Source organism: Gekko japonicus, unplaced genomic scaffold (assembly GCF_001447785.1).
Source record: "Gekko japonicus isolate JY-2015 unplaced genomic scaffold, Gekko_japonicus_V1.1 scaffold1509, whole genome shotgun sequence".
Classification (NCBI taxonomy): domain Eukaryota; kingdom Metazoa; phylum Chordata; class Lepidosauria; order Squamata; family Gekkonidae; genus Gekko; species Gekko japonicus.
Genome location: NW_015175404.1, coordinates 445,724 through 464,504, shown reverse-complemented (window position 1 = coordinate 464,504; position 18,781 = coordinate 445,724). Strand labels below are relative to the sequence as shown.

The following is an 18,781-nucleotide window of genomic DNA, read 5'->3' as shown; positions in this document are numbered from 1 at the left end:
AGGTTCTCTAAAAGATTGCCCGGAAGATGAAAATCTGCCTGGTTGTAGTTTAATCTATTGCTGGTTTGTTGGAAAGAGACAAAGTTGTTCCCCGTAACCTTTTTCTCATCCGCTTTCGTATTTTAAGCAGGCTATTGCTGTTTCTTTTTTAATTCCAGTTTTGTAGCAGCAGAGACCATGGCTTCTCCTTTTAGAATCCCAGGAAACAGACCAAGTTATGGAGGGTCGACTCAGATGCTTTCTAAAGCCAACAGAAGACCTTTCTGAAGGTCCCGCCCATTTTCTAAAAACATTTGGCAGGCACCAGGAAAGGTGACTGCAGCCATCAAATTAAAAGACGCCTGCTCCTGGGTAGGAAAGCAATGGCAAACCTAGACAGCATAATAAAAAAGTAGAGATACCACCCTGCCAACAAAAGTCCGTATGGTCAAAGCAATGGTATTCCCAGTACTACTGTATGGCTGCGAGAGGTGGATTATAAGGAAAACCAAGCGCCAAAGAACAGATGCTTTCAAATTATGGTGCTGGAGAAGACTCTTGAGAGTCCCTTGGACTTCCAGGAGATCCAATAAGTCAATCCTAAAAGAAATCAGCCCTGAATATTCTCTGGAAGGCCAGATACTGAAGCTGAAGCTCGAATCCTTTGGCCACTGAGAAGGGAGCCCCCACTGGAGAAGACCCTGATGCTGGGAAAGACTGAAGGCCAAAGAAGAAGGGGACGGCAAAGGACGAGATGGTTAGACAGTGTCATCGAGGCAACGAACATGAAGTTGAGCAAACTCCGCGGCACGACGGAAGACAGGAGGGCCTGGCGTGATGTGGTCCACGGGGCCGCGAAGAGTCAGACTCGTCTGTGCGACTGAACAACAACAACAAAAGGAAAGGTGTTGGCTGGCACCACGTTGGGGACCCCTGCTGTAATGTAATGCAAAGGCAAGGATTTTACTAGACCACTGGCTCAATCAGAAATACCGCAGGCCTGTCTAGCTATCACAAGAAGGCATTTTGCTCAGTTCCTGAGCTGTGTCATCCACCGTGTGGCTTTCATAGCAAGACTTCTCTACTTATCCTGCTGCAGAGTTACCATTCTTATGTCTTAATGTAGCCTGGGCTATCTCTCTCAGCACGCGTGTTCCATGCAAGCAGCTTTCCCGCTGCACAATGGAGATAAATGGGGGAGGACGCGCGAGATGAAAGTTTTACAGGGAATGAATATAAAGCACATCTTTAAGCACGCGGCATTACTGGAATAGGTATGGTACGGCACCAGGACAACACAAGGCTGCTCTCCTGGTCATGCTGCTGCAAATAATACACTGAATTGCTATGCTGGTTTTTCTAAACTGAACATTTCGATCAGCTGATAACGAGAGCCAGTTTGGTGTAGTGGCTAAGTGCGCGGACTCTAATCTGGGAGAACCGGGTTTGATTCCCCCACTCCTGCACTTGAAGGTACTGGAGGACCTTGGGCAAGCCGTGGTTCTGATAAGAGCTATCCTTGAAAGAGCAGTTCTCTCAGATCTCTCTCAGCCCCACCTACCTCACAGGGTTTCTGTTGTGGGGAGGGGAAGGGAAAGGAGTTTGTAAGCCGCTCTGAGACTCCGAGTGAAGGGCAGGATATAGATCCAATCTCCTCCTCCTCCTCTGTTGCTGCTGTATGGATATTGTGGCTGCTGCCGTTTCCCCCCAATACTGCATTTATCTGTAAGGGGAACTGTTGAAATAAAGGCTACATAGATTACAGATGTGTTTTAGAATATGTATGCATGTGCGCGTGTGCGTATACACGCACACACACACATACAGAGAGAGAGAGATCATATATGCATATTTCTTCTTTGTTCTTCTGTTCCTAAATCATAGAATCATAGAATGTTAGAGTTGGAAGGGATCTTGCAGGTCATCTAGTCCAACCCCCTGCACTCTGCAGGAGCACAGCCGAAAGATAGCCCTACAACCTACCCGAAAGATGGTCGTCCAGCCTCTGCTTGAAAATGTCCAGCGAAGGAGCACCCGCCACCTCCCGAGGCAGACTGTTCCACTGCTCAACCACTCTGACAGTGAGAAAGTTTCTCCTGAGATTTAGCCGGTATCGACTCCCTTGCAATTTCCACCCATTAGACCTAGTCTTGCAATCCGGAGCAAGAGAGAATAGATCTGCTCCATCTTCTACATGACAGCCCTTCAGATACTTGAAGACTGCAATCATGTCCCCTCTAAGCCTTCTCTTTCCCAGGCTAAACATACCCAGCTCTTTCAACCTTTCCTCATAAGACTTGGCCCTCTCACCATCCTGGTTGCCCTCTTCTGGACACGCTCAAGCTTGTCGACACCCTTCCTAAAATGTGGTGCCCAAAACTGGACACAGTACCCCAGGTGAGGCCTGACCATAGCAGAACAGAGCGGAACGACCACCTCCCGTGATCTGGACACAATGCTTCTTCTGTTAATGCATCCTAAGACTGCATTCGCTTTCTTCGCAGCCACATCGCACTGCAGGCTCATGTTTGGCTTGTGATCCACCAGAACACCCAGATCCCTTTCACATGTGCTGCTGTCAAGCCAAGTCCCTCCCATTCTATATCTGTGTCTTTCATTTTTTGTACCTTACATCATTCCGCAATCACTACTGACACTTTGGTAGAATTTGGAAATTTTTACATTTGTATTTTGCTGGGGCACTTGAGCCCTAACTTGGGTATCCCAGGCTGGCCCAGTCTCATCAGGTCTCAGAAGCTAAGCAGGGTCGGCCCTGGTTAGTATGTGGATGGGAGACCCCCAAGGAATTCCAGGGTCGCTACACAGAGGCAGGCAGTGGGAAGCCACCTCTGAACATCTTGTGCCTTGGAAATCCTACCGGGTCGCTATAACTCAGCCGTGACTTGGCAAGAAAAGAAATAAATAAAAAGTATTTGAATGGCAGTGAAACTGGTCAAAGGTATTGAGTGCAACGTTCCCTCTAAGCTGCGGAGTCCTGTGAGCAAAAATTCTACTTTGTGAGCTACCAGCATTAAAGTTGTGAGCGAGGGATTCGGCTACTGCATCAGTTAGCTTGCTCTGGAGCCCTCCTTCCTGAGCGGAGACAAAAATGTGTGAGCCGGAGGTTAAAAAACTGTGAGCCTAGCTCACACTGACTCAGCCATGGGAAAGAGCAGGTAGAGAAAGAGGTACTTTTCTCCCTTTCTCACAATACAAGAACTCGTGGGCACTCCATGAAATTGCTGAGCGGTCGGGTTAGAACGGATAAAAGGACGTCCTTCTTCACCCAAAGAGTGATTAACACATGGAATTCACTGCCACAGGAAGTGGCATGGACGGCTTCAAGCATGGACGGCTTCAAAAGGGAATTAGATAAGCATATGGAGCAGAGGTCCATCAGTGGATATTAGCCACAAGGTATAGATAGGGGCTCTGGGGCAAGTGATGCTCTGTCTTCTTGGTGCTTGGGGGGGGTCAACAGCGAGAAAATCTAATGTTTCCCTAATGTCCTGGCCCCACTCCTGGACCTCCTGATGGCACCTGGTATTTCTGGCCACTGTGTGACAGAGTGTTGGACTGGATGGGCCTTTGGCCTGATCCAACATTGGCGTCTCTTATGTTCTTATGTTCTTATGAACACTGATTGAGTGTTCTGCCATAATCCCAGAATCTTTCTTTGTTTTTTTAAAAATGAAAGGTATGATTTTCAGGATTCTGGACCATCCGTCAGCTCTTGCCAAGTCCAACGTGTGTACCTCTTAGTACTCCTTCCATGTGGGGTTCAGTGCCAATGGATTTATAGGGCAGGAAAGGGACGTTTCAATGGACACTGCATTGCATGGCAAGTTTTTCTTTTTTAAATTGTTTCATTATATATGTCAACTAGAAATCTGTCAGCTGGAGTTACTTATGGACTTGCCATTGTGTTGTTGGCATCTTTCGTTTTGAGAGCATAATCAGTTTTGACCTCTACTTCTTTTAGTATCTTCCACTTCAGCACAGATTCCTATGCTGGCCTCTGATCGTGGGTTTTTCCTTTCTTTTCCATTTCGTTGCTTCTCGGTAGCGAGGTGTTCCTCAGATTGTGCCAGATTTCTACTGTTACTGAGAGTCTCTGTGCTATTTAATTATGGACTGCTGATGCAGGTCCGGGTTTTTGGGACGGGAGTGTGATGTGACACCCGTCTCCTCTCTTGATTCTGCACTGTGGAAAACTTTCTGCTTCTTTGAAACAGAGATAATGAATTGTCCTGATGTGCTAACCGTACTCTGGATGTGGCATTTAAGGCTGTGAAGACCTGCCAGTTGGGAAACATTAGATTTTCTCACTTCAGAGACCCAGAAAAGGTCCGATTCTCTTTCTTCTGCTTAATATAGAGATTTCCCCTGCCCCTTTCACATACATACTGGTTAAACAACTTGTCAAAGTAAAAGTTAGTTTGGCCTTGAATGGGTAATCAGACTCTGCAATATAACTGGATCTCTCCAGGTTTCAGGGTGGAATAAATTGCTTTGTGCTCTTCCAATTTTATCCTCATGGTGGTCCAGAGGGGTAAATTGAGAGACAGTGATTGACCCAAGGTCACCCCATGAATCTCATGGGGGTATGTGGGGATTTGAACCTGGGCTTCTCCAGTCCCACTTTGTAACCACTGTCTCTCACCAAAAAAAAGTTCTGGATCCCTCCTTAGCTCTTGCCTGAGTAATAGCTTATATTGTACTCACATCTCCTTATTCTTTGCAACATGAGGCCTGACCTCCACATACCGCTCCCATCTTAGACTGATTCATTGGTGCTCTCTGGGTGGTTATTCCTGTGTGTTTACTAGGGATGGGAGTGAACCGGGAAAATGCGGTTCATGCTTGCTCGTGGCTGAAACACCAACAGAACGATCGAACTGAACATGGAGGTTTGTTCGTGAACCGAGATCTGTATTCGGCTACCAGTATAGCTGAACCCGAAAACACTAGTATTATCCGGCTTTTTTCGGGTTCATTTTGCTATACCGAAAACAAGGTCTCATTTAAACCTAACAGGTTGAGCTGACAGTCAGCTCCTGGGTTTAAATGCCTTTCTTTCCCTCCTGCAGCTGTGGGGCACCTGGAGAAGACCAGGCAGGGAACCCAGGCATGCAGACATGCCCCCTTCCTTCCCTGAGCCTTTCCGCTTTTGCGGAGAAACTTGGGGAAGTGGGGGGGGCGTGTTTAAATGCCTTTCTTTCCCTTCCCTACATCGGGGAGGGAAAGAAAGCCATTTTAAACATGCCTGGGCTCCTTGCTTGCCCTTCTCCAGCTATCCCATATAAGCTAGAGAAGGGAAGGCAAGGAGCCAAGGCTTTCCCTTGCCAATTTCACTGACAGCTGACTGGCCGGGAGTGAAATTGACAAGGAAATCTGTAGGGGCTACCAGAGGGAAAGAAGGCATTTTAACATGCCTCCTTTCCCTCTGGTGGTGTATATCAGACCCAAATAGATTCAGGAATACCGAATACTTCCCCAATCTGAATATTTTACTGGTATTGGACTGGGAGAATTCGGCAATTACCAGTAGTTTTTGGGTCTGATATACCCAAAGCCGAAAAATACTGGCTTTTTTTTTTTTGCACACCCCCGTTGGGGGCCTTTGGTTTAGTTGCTTTCTGATTTTTGATAAAGGCACAAATAACAAGTGGCCACAGTTTCAGAATGCATCAGTTGGGAAGAATAGCACTGGGAACCCTTTTTATGGCTTTTGCGAGCGCATAAGTGTAAATATTGCAGGTGTTTAAAGGTTGGTCTAAACCAGCACACTTAAACCATGACGCTCTTGATCCCCGAAGAGGGCCCAGCATCTCTTAGGCCAGTAAATGTTTTTCCTCACTAGAAATGCTTTCCTTTAGAGCTAAGTGTCTTGGTAATGGACAGTAATGGAGAATGAAATACAGAGAAGGAAAAGATGGTTTAAAGCAGGGTTTGTTGGAGCATAACCAGGGCTTTTAAGAGGCTCAAAGACTCTGCATTCTGGCACCTTAGCTGTGCCGTTTACCTCTAGAATTTAATCACGCCGAAAGCCAGTGTTACCAAGGCCATAACTCCCCAGCGCGCGCGCCTCTACAAATATGAAGTGTCACCCAGGCAATATTTTTAGAAAAAGATGGCTGCATTTTGCACCAAAGAAGAAAATTAAAGCTCCATAGCTCCTCTTCCCTTCCCTCCCCTCCCCGTTAATACTCCAGTAAATGATTGACTCTCCTGTTTGCTTTTTCTCAAGGCTTGCTTGAGAGTTTTATGTTGATGTAATAGTTTTTGCCTTTGTGTATCGCTATTCTTTTTAAAACAAGAAAACCGAGTGAGGCCCGAAATCCGCGTGACGCGAGTGAAAAATGGAATACGGGCATGGAATCTCAATGCCCCTTCTTTAGAAGAAAGGCGTGCTTCTCTTTCCTCCTGGATTCTGAAGCTTTCTGAACTTCCCAGTACCGGAGCCTTTTAAAAAATTCTTGTCCTGTTCCCATGGTTCCTTGGGGTTAGTTCCGTTGAACAAAATTAGAGGATGGCTGGCGTACCTTTACTCTCCCCAGCCAGTGACCGTTTGCCATTCTGCACACCTCCCACTTAAGTTGGCGGCACTGCCCTATTTCCTTTCTGGTTCTTCTCTTTTTTTTTTGTCTAAGTGACAGAGGTCCAGTGGGTAAGATAAAGCCTGTGAATTTGATGCACAACCGCTCCCTTCCTTGCTGCAGAAAGAGAAGCTTTTTAATGCCTGCAAGTGAGAAGTGATCAATTTATGGCAATTCCCAAGCACTGGAGAACTACATTCATGCAAGTTTAGTTACACACTTTCAGCTGAAGTTCCCAAGGCAGTTTACTGTTCAGTAACGGGCAATGAAACCAGGAAAGAATTAAAGGTACAATAAAAATCAACTAAAAGAGTAGGAGTCAGTAAAGTACAATAGACACCAGTAACCTAAATGAGAGTCAGCGTCATGTAGTGGTTAAAGTGTCAAGACTAGAATCTGGGAAACCCAGGTTCGAATCCCCACTCTGCCGTGGAGGCTTGTTGGGTGACCTTGGGCCAGTTGAACACCATCAGCCTAACCCAGGGGTGTTGAACTCATTTGTTATGAGGGCCGGATCTGACATAGATGAGACCTTGTTGAGCTGGGCCATGTGTGTCAGAAAATGTAATGCCAGGTAGCAGAGATATAAACTTTATAAAGGACACAAACCGTGTAAGCCGCCCTGAGCCCGTTTGCAGAGAGGGTGGGGTAAAAATGCAATAAATAAATAAATAAATAAACACAAAGGGTGGGGGTTTTTTTGCTTAAAGCTTAAGCTTTAATGCTTAAAACATTAGCTCTGTAAGCTGCAAACCTACTTTTGATTTATTGACATTCACCACAGAAATCTCCGGCCACATGACCACGGAAATGTCTTTGGACAGCACTGCCTGTTCGGCTTGGAAACGGAGACGAGCACCGCACCCCTAGAGTCTTTCAAGCAAGGGAAACCTTTACCTTTAGCTTATGTATTGGACTGTTTCAATTGGTTTTATATTTGAATGTACATTATCCTGTTGTAAGCAATGTTCCCTCTATGCTGTGGAGTCTTGTGAGCAAAAATTCTACTTTGTGAGCTACTGGCATTAAAGTTGTGAGCGAGCAATTTGGCTACTTCATAAGTTAGTTTGCTCTGGAGCCAGCCTGCCTGAGCTAAGACAGAATCTGGGAGCTGGAGGCTAAAATACTGTGAGCTAGCTCACACTAACTCAGCTTAGAGGGAACACTGGTTGTAAGCTGCCCTGAGCCCTACTTTAGGGAAGGGCGGCCTAGTAAATACAATTTAATAAATAAATAAATAAATAAATAAGATCAAGTTAATTCATGCGATAGTATTCTCCATTACTGTGTATGGCTATGAAAGTCGGACAGTAGAGAAAGCTGACAGGAAGAATCATAGAGAAAGGACGGGACCTCCAGGGTCATCTAGTCCAACCCCCTGCACAATGCAGGAAACTCACAAATACCCCCCCCACACACCCAGTGACCCCTGCTCTATGCCCAGAATAAATAAATAAATACATTTGTGCTCTCTCTCGCCCTCTCTACCTCCAAATCCCAGTGGACTCTGTGCAAAGAAATAAATGGGGAATGCTCTACGAAAATGCCGAGTTTCTAATCTTCCCTGGGTCTCTTCTGCCTGGGGACGATCACAAGTGATTGGGGAAAAGGGAGGGTAAATAAATCGATTTCTTTATTTATAACCCAGCCTTTTCTCCAGTGGTGGGGGAGTCCAAAGTGGTTTACATCGTTTTCCTCTCTTCCATTTCATCATCACAAAAACTCTGTGAGGCCAGTTGCACCGTTACGTAACGGCAGGGTCCCAGTTAATTACTCTCAGCATTCCACAGTTAAGGATATACCTAAAGTCGCCGTGAGTCACAGAATCATAGAATCACAGAGTTGTAAGGGGACACCCCCAGTGACCCTGTTCCATGCCCAATTAGAAAGCTGATTGATGTGAAATGTGGTACTGGAGGAGAGTTCTACAGAAACCGTGCCCTGTCCAAAAGACAGATAAATGAGCTGTAGATCAAACCAAGCCTGAACTCTGCACGGAAGCTAAACCCGGGGTGTCAAACATGCGGCCCGGTGGCCGGATGAGGCCCCCGTAGGGCTTCTATCAGGCCCGCAGTGGAACTGGCTGTCTTCTGCATCTTCTTCCAGTTCTGCTGCTGCTGCTGCGTCTTCGTAGGCTTGCAGCTTACAGATACACACCTGAACAGCACACTCAAGACTGCAACAGCACAGACATTTCGATGCAATGATTCCGAGCAAGAGGTGTCAGTTATCAGGCACTATTAAACAAACAAAATATTGCAAGAGTGCTAATGTTTTAAGCATGTTTTTATTTTCAGTTAAAAAAACACCTTTGTCTTTGTGTCTTTTATAAAGTTTATATCTCCGCTAGCTGGCATTACATTTTATGACACACATGGCCCCGGCCCAGCAAGGTCTTATTTATGTCAGATCCGGCCCTCACAACAAATGAGTTCGACACCCCTGAGCTAAACCAACTCAACTGAGGCTACCGTACTTTGGTCACATCGCGAGAAGACAAGAGTCACTGGAAAAGACGATCACGCTAGGAAAAGGGGAAGGCAGCAGGACATGAGGAAGACCCAACCTGAGATGGACGGACTGAATAAAAGAAGCCACGGCCCTCGGATGGAAGACCTGCGCAAGGCTGTTAATGACAGGCCATGTTGGAGGTCATTAATTCATAGGGTCACCATAAGTCGGCAGCAGCGAGTAGATGGCAGTTAACACACATACACACACAAATCCTCTTGGCTCAGAGTCCAGACAGTGGCACGTGTCTCCACCACACCGAAAACCTGCGATCTGTAGCGGACTTAAAACCGTATGTCAAAATGAAGTCCGTCGCTCACGCTAACGATGCCTCGGATAGTTAAGTGAAGTATCGTTTAATTTGCTCCGGGCTCTTTATGCTCTTTGCTCGCCACTCGTGCTTCATAGGGCACGCGTGCCGAACTCTTACAAAATGAGGATTTCGTCTTTTTCCCGTTGCCAGTCACTTTTGTCTTAATTGCTTTCCGAGGAAGCGTTTCCAGCACTGCGGGAGAATGGCGGCGCGGCGCAGGGAGGGGGGGAGGCACTGATAAAGTTAAACAGAATTGCTGGAGCGTTTATCAGCTGTTGGGTTTTATTAAATCGTGTCACATAGAAGGACACCTTTAGTGCTGTGTCAGATGTAAAATGGTCGCGTTGCTTTACGTGCTAATTTGTACTAAATAAGCCAAGCCTTCCCTTGGTTCAAATTCTATATTTACTCTTTGGGGATGTATAGAAATCTGGGTGAATTACAGCTAGTCAACTAATCTCTCTATAAGTTTGAAGTTTACCTTCCATTCCTGTGTATTTGAAAAAGTGTGCATGCACACGGAAGCTCATACCTTGAATAAGAGCCAGTTTGGTGTAGGTTAAGTGTGCAGACTCTAACCTGGGAGAACTGGGTTTGATCCTCCACTTGCACCTGCTGGATGACCTTGGGCAAGCCGTAGTTCTCTCAGAGCTGTCCTTGAAAAAGAGCAGTTTCTGTCAGAGCTCTCTCAGCCCCACCTACCTCCCAGGGTGTCTGTTGTGGGGAGGGGAAGGGAAAGGAGTTTGTGAGCCACTCTGAGACTCCCTTGGGTAGTGAAGGGCGGGGTATAAATCCAATCTCCTCCTCCTCCTCTTCTTCCTTTTCCTTTTCTCCTTCTCCTCCTCCTCTGTTGGTCTTGAACGTGCCACTGGACCCTAAATTTGTTCTACTGCTTCAGCCCAACACAGCTGACCACGTGGAACTAATCTCTCTCTCTGATTCTTTCTAGTCCTGGTTGGCTGCTGGATTGCCTAGTGGCTTCAGGTGTTACTATTTGGTGTAATGTCTGTGAAGATCAGGTCAGAGGTAGTGGCATGTACTGGCACGTAAATGATTAATCCCTTCTCAAAATCCATGTTTAAAAAATGTTCTTTATTAAATGTACATTAACAATAAACAACATTCAATACCTCAGGATCCATGTTCACCAGAAAGCCTTTGGTGGAGAGCCAGTGTAATGTAGTCATTAAGAGCAGCAGACACTAATCTGGAGAAATGGGTTTGATGCTCCACTTCTCCACCTGAAGCCTGCTGGGTGACCTTGGGCCAATCACAGTTCTCTCAGAGCTTGTCTTGGAAGAGCAGTTCCTGTCAGAGCTCTCTCAGCCCCACCTACCTCACAGGGTGTCTGTCATGGGGAGAGGAAGGGAAGGAGGTTGTAAGCCGTTCCGAGACTCCTTCGGGTAGTGAAGGGCGGGATATAAATCCAATGTCCTCCCCCTTCTCCCTCCTTCCCCGTCCTCCTCCTCCTCTTAGGCCCACCTACTTCACAAGGCGTTTGTTGTGGGGAGAGGAAGGGAAGGTGATTGTAAGCTACTTTGACTCTTTAAGGTAGATATAAGCAGTATATAAAACTTCCACCACCACCTCCTCCCTCTCCTCCTCCTCTTCTCCTCCTCCTTCTTCCTCCTCCTCCTTCTTCCTCCTCCTCCTCCCTTTACTCCTCATTCGCTACAGAAACGAAGCCCAAGTATGTGTAAATAGACTTAACGTATATTCTTTGTCTGCTGCAGTCCCTTCCGTTGCCCTTTCTCCTGTTGCTTTCTTTTTGCTTTGCCACACTGCAGAATGCCATGTATCTTCATGGTGCTGTAGGATTCTTAGTAATATTTATATGAAACCCAGGCAGAAACTGATGCTAAGCAGCGTACCGGGAGTGTTTGGAAACCAAGTTGTAACATGCCATGCATTTCCCTCCCAGGTGTCAGCAGTAGATTCCCTGGAGGGACCCCTCCTTCAGGTGGAGGGACTGAGCGATCTCAGACTGGAGCTCCATAGTAAGAAGATGAACATGCACCTGGTCCTAATAGATGAATTGCACCGCCATCTTTACATCAAATCTACCAGTCGGGTTGGACAACGGAGCAAGGAAAAAGGGAGAATAAGGTTAGTTTAAAGTAAAGGTAAAGGTTCCCTCGCTCGAAAGCCAGTCGAATCCGACTCTAGGGTTGTGGTGCTCATCTCCGTTTCCAAGCTGAAGAGCCAGCGCTGTCCGAAGACATTTCCGTGGTCATGTGGCCGGCATGACTAAACACCAAGGCGCACGGAAAGCTGTCACCTTCCTACTGAAGTGGTACCTATTTATCTACTTGCAATGTCTTGCTTTCGAACGGCTAGGTTGGCAGGAGCTGGAACTAGAGATGGGAGCTCACTCCGTCATGCGGCACACTCGGGTCTCGAACTGCTGAGCTACCTACCTTCCACAGCCTGCAGTTCAGCGTCTTAACCACTTGAGCCACCGCAGCTCAAGTTTAAGATGATTCAAATGTGATTAAAAGAAATCTTTCCTGGGGTGTGTGGAGGACAACTGCCTTACGATGGTCTGTGAAGACCAATCTAAACCTTAGTGGCAGTCAGTGCTTTATTTTTATTTTTTTGAAGTAAAATTGCCAGTACTCATATATACGGACCGAAGGCAGCATGGTATAGCCTGATCTTGGAAGCTAAGCAGGGTCAGTACTTGGCAGGGAGATGTCCAAGGAAGACATAACATCAGAAGAGCCCTGCTGGATCAGACCAATGAAGGTCCATCTAGTCCAGCATCCTGTCTCACACAGGGGCCAACCAGTTCCTCTGGAGGGCCAACAACAGGGCAGAGAGGCCGAGGCCTTCATAAGAACATCAGAAGAGCCCTGCTGGATCAGACCAGTGAGGGTCCATCTAGTCCAGCATCCTGCCTCCCACAGTGGCCAACCAGTTCCTCTGGAGGGCCAGCAACAGGGCATAGAGGCCGAGGCCTTCCCCTGAGGTTGCCTCCTGGCATTGAGATTCAGAGGCTGACTGCCTCTGAACCTGGAGGTTCCCTTCAGTCACCATGGCTAATTGCCACTGATAAATTTATCCTCCACGAATCTGTCAAGTCCCCTTTGAAAGCTGTTTATTCCTGTGGCCATCACAACATCCCGGCAGCGAATTCCACATTTTAATCACTCTCTGTGTTAAGTAGTATTTCCTTTTGTCCGTCCTGAACCTACTGCCCCTCAGTTTCATTGGATGCCTCTGCCGAAGAAGGCAGTGGCAAACCACCTCAGTGGGGCCAGAACTCCAGAAGCACATTCACTGTTGCCCGTCCAGGCCAAGAGTACAGAGCATCCCTGCCCTAGACAGAGTGTTCCATGTATACCTCGTGGCTAATAGCTACTGGTGGACCTCAGCTCCAGATGTTTCTCCATTCGTCTCTTGAAGCTGTCTGTGCTTGTAGCTGCCACCACTTCCTGCAGCAGTGAATTCCACGTGTTTGGTGGAGAGCTAGTTTGGTGTCGTGATTAAGTGCTGGTGTCGTGGTTAAGTGCGCGGACTCTAATGTGGAAGAACCGGGTTTGATTTCCCACTCCTCCACTTGCACCTGGCTGGATGACCTTGGGCAAGCCATAGCTCTGATAAGAGCTGTTATTGAAAAAGAGCCGTTTCTGTCAAGAGCTCTCTCAGCCCCGCCTACCTCACAGGCAATGTTCCCTCTAAGCTCTGGAGTCTTGTGAGCAAAAATTCTGCTTTGTGAGCTACTGGCATTAAAGTTGTGAGCGAGCGATTTGGCCACTGCATATATTAGTTTGCTCTGGAGCTGTCCTTCCTGAGCCAAGACAAAAAACTGTGAGCTGGAGGCTAAAAAACTGTGAGCTAGCTCACACTAACTCAGCTTAGAGGGAACACTGCTCACAGGGTGTCTGTTGTGGGGAGGGGAAGGGAAAGGAGTTTGTAAGCTGCTCTGAGACACCTTTGGGTAGTGAAGGGCGGGGTATAAATCCAATCTCTTCTTATTATTCTTAATTACTCTTTGCCCTCTCCTGTTTACTCACCAGCTTCCTTCTTCAAGAAGGCACGTAGAAAGGTTGTCAATAATTATGGGATGTCTTCCCCATGGAAAGCGCTGTATGGGACCATTTTTGTAAAATGTGTTTATTTAAGACATTTTTATACCACCTTTCCATCTCATCAGAGTCCCCAAGGCAAGTGCGCTTAGAAATATTGAAACATTTAAAGAGTTAAAAAGAACATTTAAAATAATTCAATAAAAACACAGAAATGATACAAGAAGAAGGGAGACGGGCCAATAACGTTACTGGAGGGAAGCCAAATGTCTTTATTTGGTGGCACAAGACACTGATGGAGGGAGACGGACGAATTTCCCTTGGGAGGGAGTTCCAAAGTTTTGGTGCCATGACCTTTCTTACGCGGCCAAGGAAATGCTGATCACCACTTTGGGTTGAGGAAGCCATTTTTCTCCAGGCCAGTTTGGCCATGGATCCTGGAGTTGTGTTTTTTTTTAAACATCTTCTGGTCATGGAGCAGGGGTCACTGGGTATGTGTGTGGAGGGAGGTATTTGTGGATTTCCTGCGTTGTGCAGTGGGTTGGACCACATGACCCTGGAGGTCCCTTCCAACGGTATGATTCTGTGACCAAGGAAACCCTTTCTCGGGTTGCCACTACCTGGCCTCATACGGCAGGACAACTGAGGCAGGGTCTCTGAGGTTGACCGGGGGAACGGGTAGCTTCATAATCAAGAAGACTGTCCTTGAGCTATGTCGGTCCCAGTATCTTGCTGTTTTTAACATCACAGCGATGTTCTGTCAACCCAAGTCTTGCTGATTGAGATTGGTGGGACACAAACCAATACGTGGGCTCTGCCACTGAGTCTGCTTCCCTTTTCCTGGCCCCCAGTATCAATTTCATAGTCATGGGCCGGACAGAATTGACGGTAAGACACAGGGAGGGGGAAAACTAACTTGACCCAAAAACTGGGTTCAAGAACCACGAGGGTAAGAAAGAAGTCTGATAAAGGGCCTATATTAAAAACCTGGCTGAAACTTATAATATACAAAAATGCATGTATTTGTTAGAAAGACAGTTAAAAACATATAAGGGTCCAATTAAGAAGAAGAAGAGATTGGATTTATACCCCGCCTTTCACTTGGAGTCTCAGAGCGGCTTACAAACTCCTTTCCCTTCCCCTCCCCACAACAGACACCCTGGGAGGTGGGTGGGGCTGAGAGAACTCTGACACAAACTGCTCTTTTTCAAGGACAGCTGTGCCAGAGCTTGTGACTGACCCAAGGTCACACCAGCAGGTGCAAGTGGAGGAGTGGGGAATCAAACCTGGTTCTCCCAGATTAGAGTCCGCACACTTAACCATGTGACCTGACGCGTTTCTGGCCTATTGGGAGCCTTCTTCAGAGATCAAATAATATTGAGGTACACGTAGCAATAATACATATTACAATAAGATAACCAATAAGTGAATACTGGACCAAGAAAACGAAGGTTAAGCACCAATATCAATAGACACAAGACAAAGATGTTTGTGAGGCCTCTAAAGTCGTGTGTCTGGTGCCAAATGCACAGTTGCTGAATTGGAACATCTCCCAATCAATGCTCCCTCTAAGCTGTGGAGTCTTGTGAACAAAAATTCTACTTTGCGAGCTCCCGGCATTAAAGTTGTGAGCGAGCGATTTGGCTGCAGCATAAATCAGTCTGCCCTGTAGCTCTTCTTTGTGAACTAAGACAAAAATGTGTGAGCCAGAGGCTTAAAAACTGAGCTAGCTCACACTAACTCAGCTTAGAGGGAACACGGCTCCCAGTGTCGGTCCAAAAAGCACCTGTGTGGCTATCTGAGTCAGGGCTAGAATGTCCTCAAACAAATAGCAGACTTGTTTCTGTCTGGAAAAGTCCACGACCTGCTGTTCGACAGCCAAAGAATGGAGGTTAGTGGTAACAGTTCTGCTTCCGGAATCTGCTTTATGTCTCCTTGGCGACAGAACTGTTGTTTGTGCTTCAAGAGATCCCATTCCGCTTGGACTCCACCATGGCGATAGAAAGCAGCCATTCCTTAGATGAAGTACCTTCTTTGTTCTGAAGGGTTGTCATCTTCTCACGTGCACCTCCCCTCCTTTGGCGGTAGCTGCGGGGGTGGGGGGGTTTCTTATATCTCGCCGTGGCTTCAGGTTGTCTTTGATTTCTCCGCCTCGCAGCTCGCTCGTGAAGGACAGCTCTCCCGTGCCTCTTCTCGATGTAACTAACGTGTCTACCCCTCGCAAGTTCCTCGACTCTTCCCAGTTCAGCACGCCAGGGAACTCCAGCGGTGAGCATCAAAATAACAACGAGTGTCCACACACCCCTTTTGTGAAGTCCACAAATGGCTTTCTCAAGTCTGGAAATCCCTGACTCAAAGGGAGGGGAGGTTTCAGTCTTGGGGGCAGTGTTTGTGTGTGTGTGTGTGTGTGGGGTTGATACTAGGTGGCATTATGTTGAGGGATATGGTAGGAATTCCCTTTGTCGGCGCACGGTTACTTGTTCTCCCAGAGTTGTCCTCCTTAGTTTTAGAACAGACCTGGATAGGCCAGGCTAGCCCGATTTCGTCAGATCTCGGATGCTAAGCTGGGTCGGCCCTGGCTAGTGTCCAGATGGGAGACCTCCAAAGAATACCAGGGCTGTGATCTGGAGGAAGAAGAAGAAGAAGAAGAAGAAGAAGAAGAAGGGGAGGGGGAGGAGGAGATTGGATTTATACCCCACCTTTCACTACCCAAAGGAGTCTCAGAGCGGCTTACAGACTCCTTTCCCTTCCCCTCCCCACAACAGGCGCCCTGTGAGGTCCATGGGGTTGAGAGAGCTCTGACAGAAACGGCTCTTTTTCAAGGACACCTCTGACCAGAACTATGGCTTGCCCAAGGTCATCCAGCAGGTGCAAGTGGAGGAGTGTGGAATTAAACCTAGTTCTTCCAGATTAGAGTCTGTGCACTTAATTACGACACCAAACTGGGGAGAAGAAAATGAGCAAAAATGGCTTAGCCAGCCTACTTTCTTTCAGGTAGCAGCAGGGCTATTTTTGGGCAGGAACGCACAGGAACGGAGTTCCGGATGGCTCCTGAGTTGGCCACGCCCAGCAGGAACTCATTAGCGTAACAGGCCACACCTAACAGCAGAAACTCATTAGGATTGGCTACATTAGGGGTGTGTGGCCTAACATGCAAAGAAGTTCCTGCTACAAAAAAAGCCCTGGGTTTTGACAACAAAGTAAACAGAATAAGAAGCAAAAAAGGTGGGTGTGGCTGGATGACCACACTTCTGGTAACATGGGGGTGTGTGGCCTAATATGCCAATGAGCTGTGCTATCAGAGGTGTGGCCTAATATGCTAATGAGTTCCTGCTGTTGGGTGTGGCCTGTTATGCTAATGAGTTCCTGCTGGCCTTTTTCTACAAAAAAAGCCCTGGGTAGCAGAATTTTGATTTTCCGACTGCAGAACATGGGAATATTTTGTATGTGGAGAACATGAGTGGATGAAGCCATTTTAGTCTGTCTTGCTCAGTATTGTCTCTGGTAGAGGAGGCTCTTTCCCATCCCTTTCTACCTAAGATCCTTTAACAAGAGAGGCCAGGGGGTGAACCTAAGAACTTATATATGCAATGTATAAATTCTGCCCCGAGCCACAGTTCCTCCCTTAATAAATATACACAGGCGTGGCTGCTGTCACCACCCCTTTTCCTTGCTGGTGTCAGGGATCTACAAGTTTTGGCTGGGTCTGGCCACCTGATACTTTTTCTAGTAGCCATGAGCCTCAGGTTTCCCACATCTTCCTTGAGAGGCAAAGTGAACCCCTTTCTACTTACTTCTGGTCAATAGATTTATAGGGGATGAACAGCAGGAGAAGGAGTAAGTGTCTGTTTGTCTTGATCCTCTAGTCCAGCTTGTGACACCTGTGTTCAGTCAGAGACAAGATCCTGTCTGTAAGAGCTAACTTCTGCCTCTTTGGGTGGATAAACATAAGAGCATAAGAAGAGCCCTGCTGCATCAGATCAGTGGTTCATCTAGTCCAGCATCCTGCCTCACACAGTGGCCAACCAGTTCATCTGGAGGGCCAACAACAGGGCACAGAGGCTGAGGCCTTCGTAAGAACATAAGAAGTGCCCTGCTGGATCAGACAAGTGAGGGTCCATCTAGTCCAGCATCCTGGCTCACACAGTGGCCAACCAGTTCCTCTGGAGGGCGAACAACAGGGCAGAGGGGCTGAGGCCTTCATAAGAACATCAGAAGAGCCCTGCTGGATCAGACCAGTGGTCCGTCTAGTCCAGCATCCCATCTCACGTAGTGGCCAACCAGTTCCTCTGGAGGGCCAAAAACAGCATACAGGCTGAGGCCTTCATAAGAACATCAGAAGAGCCCTGCTGGATCAGTCCAGTGAGGGTCCAGCATCCTGTCTCACACAATGGCCAACCAGTTCCTCTGGAGGGCCATCAACAGGGCAGAGAGGTTGAGGCCTTCATAAGAACATCAGAAGAGCCCTGCTGGATCAGACCAGTGAGGGTCTATCTAGTCCAGCATCCTGTCTCACGTAGTGGCTAACCAGTTCCTCTGGAGGGCTAATAATAGGGCATAGCGGCCAAGGCCTTCCTAAGAACATCAGAAGAGCCCTGCTGGATCAGTCCAGTGAGGGTCCATCCAGTCCAGCATCCTGTCTCACACAATGGCCAACCAGTTCCTCTGGAGGGCCATCAACAGGGCATAGCGACGAAGACCTTTCCCTGTTGTTGCCTTCTGGCACTGGGATTCGGGGCTTTACTGCTTCTGAATATGGAGGCTCCCTTTAGTCGCTACGGCTAGTAGCCTCTGAGAGACCTCTGTCTAATCCCCTTTTAAAACTGTCTGTGCCTGTGGCCATCAGTACTACTTGGCTTTTTGAAAAGTTTGGTTCTCCTGTGGTGCAGTATAATATGAGTTTTCCATGCTAGTCTCCAAAGCAGAATTTCTGGACAACACTGGTGACCATATTGATGGACCCCTGCCCCCTGCAGCATTTCCCCATCTATTCCGTACATGTAGCACAGGGTGGGATTTGAAATTTGTTATTGTTATTACCATCAAGTCACAGCTGACTTCCGGTTGACCCCAGTGGGTTTCCAAGGCAAGAGACGTTGAGAGGTGGTTTGCCATTGGCCGCCTCTGTGTAGCGACCCTGGAATTCCTTGGTGGTCTCACCAACCACCCAGCAGTGATGGCTCTTGGCAGAATAACCGAGGATTTATAGAATTACAAGCGCACTATTTATGTATTGGGGTTGTGTTGAAATATTCTGTGCTGAATATTGAAATGCTACAAAAATATTTTCAGACCAGAGTGTGTGTAGTAAACATTTTGGTTTAGAACCCCCCCTCTCCCCCTCCCTCCCC

General features: G+C 47.4%; 1 protein-coding gene across 1 annotated transcript in view; it reads left to right on the top strand.

The window, feature by feature from the left end:
- Positions 1–11,335: 11,335 nt before the first annotated feature.
- LOC107122591 (exocyst complex component 4-like) overlaps positions 11,336–18,781 on the top strand; it is a 120,766-nt gene continuing 113,320 nt past the window's right edge. Inside the window, exons 1-2 of the mRNA XM_015425710.1 lie at positions 11,336–11,508; positions 15,589–15,698. Coding sequence (XP_015281196.1) covers positions 11,408–11,508; positions 15,589–15,698 — 211 coding nt within the window. The 5' untranslated portion in view covers positions 11,336–11,407. The remainder of the gene's footprint in view (positions 11,509–15,588; positions 15,699–18,781) is intronic.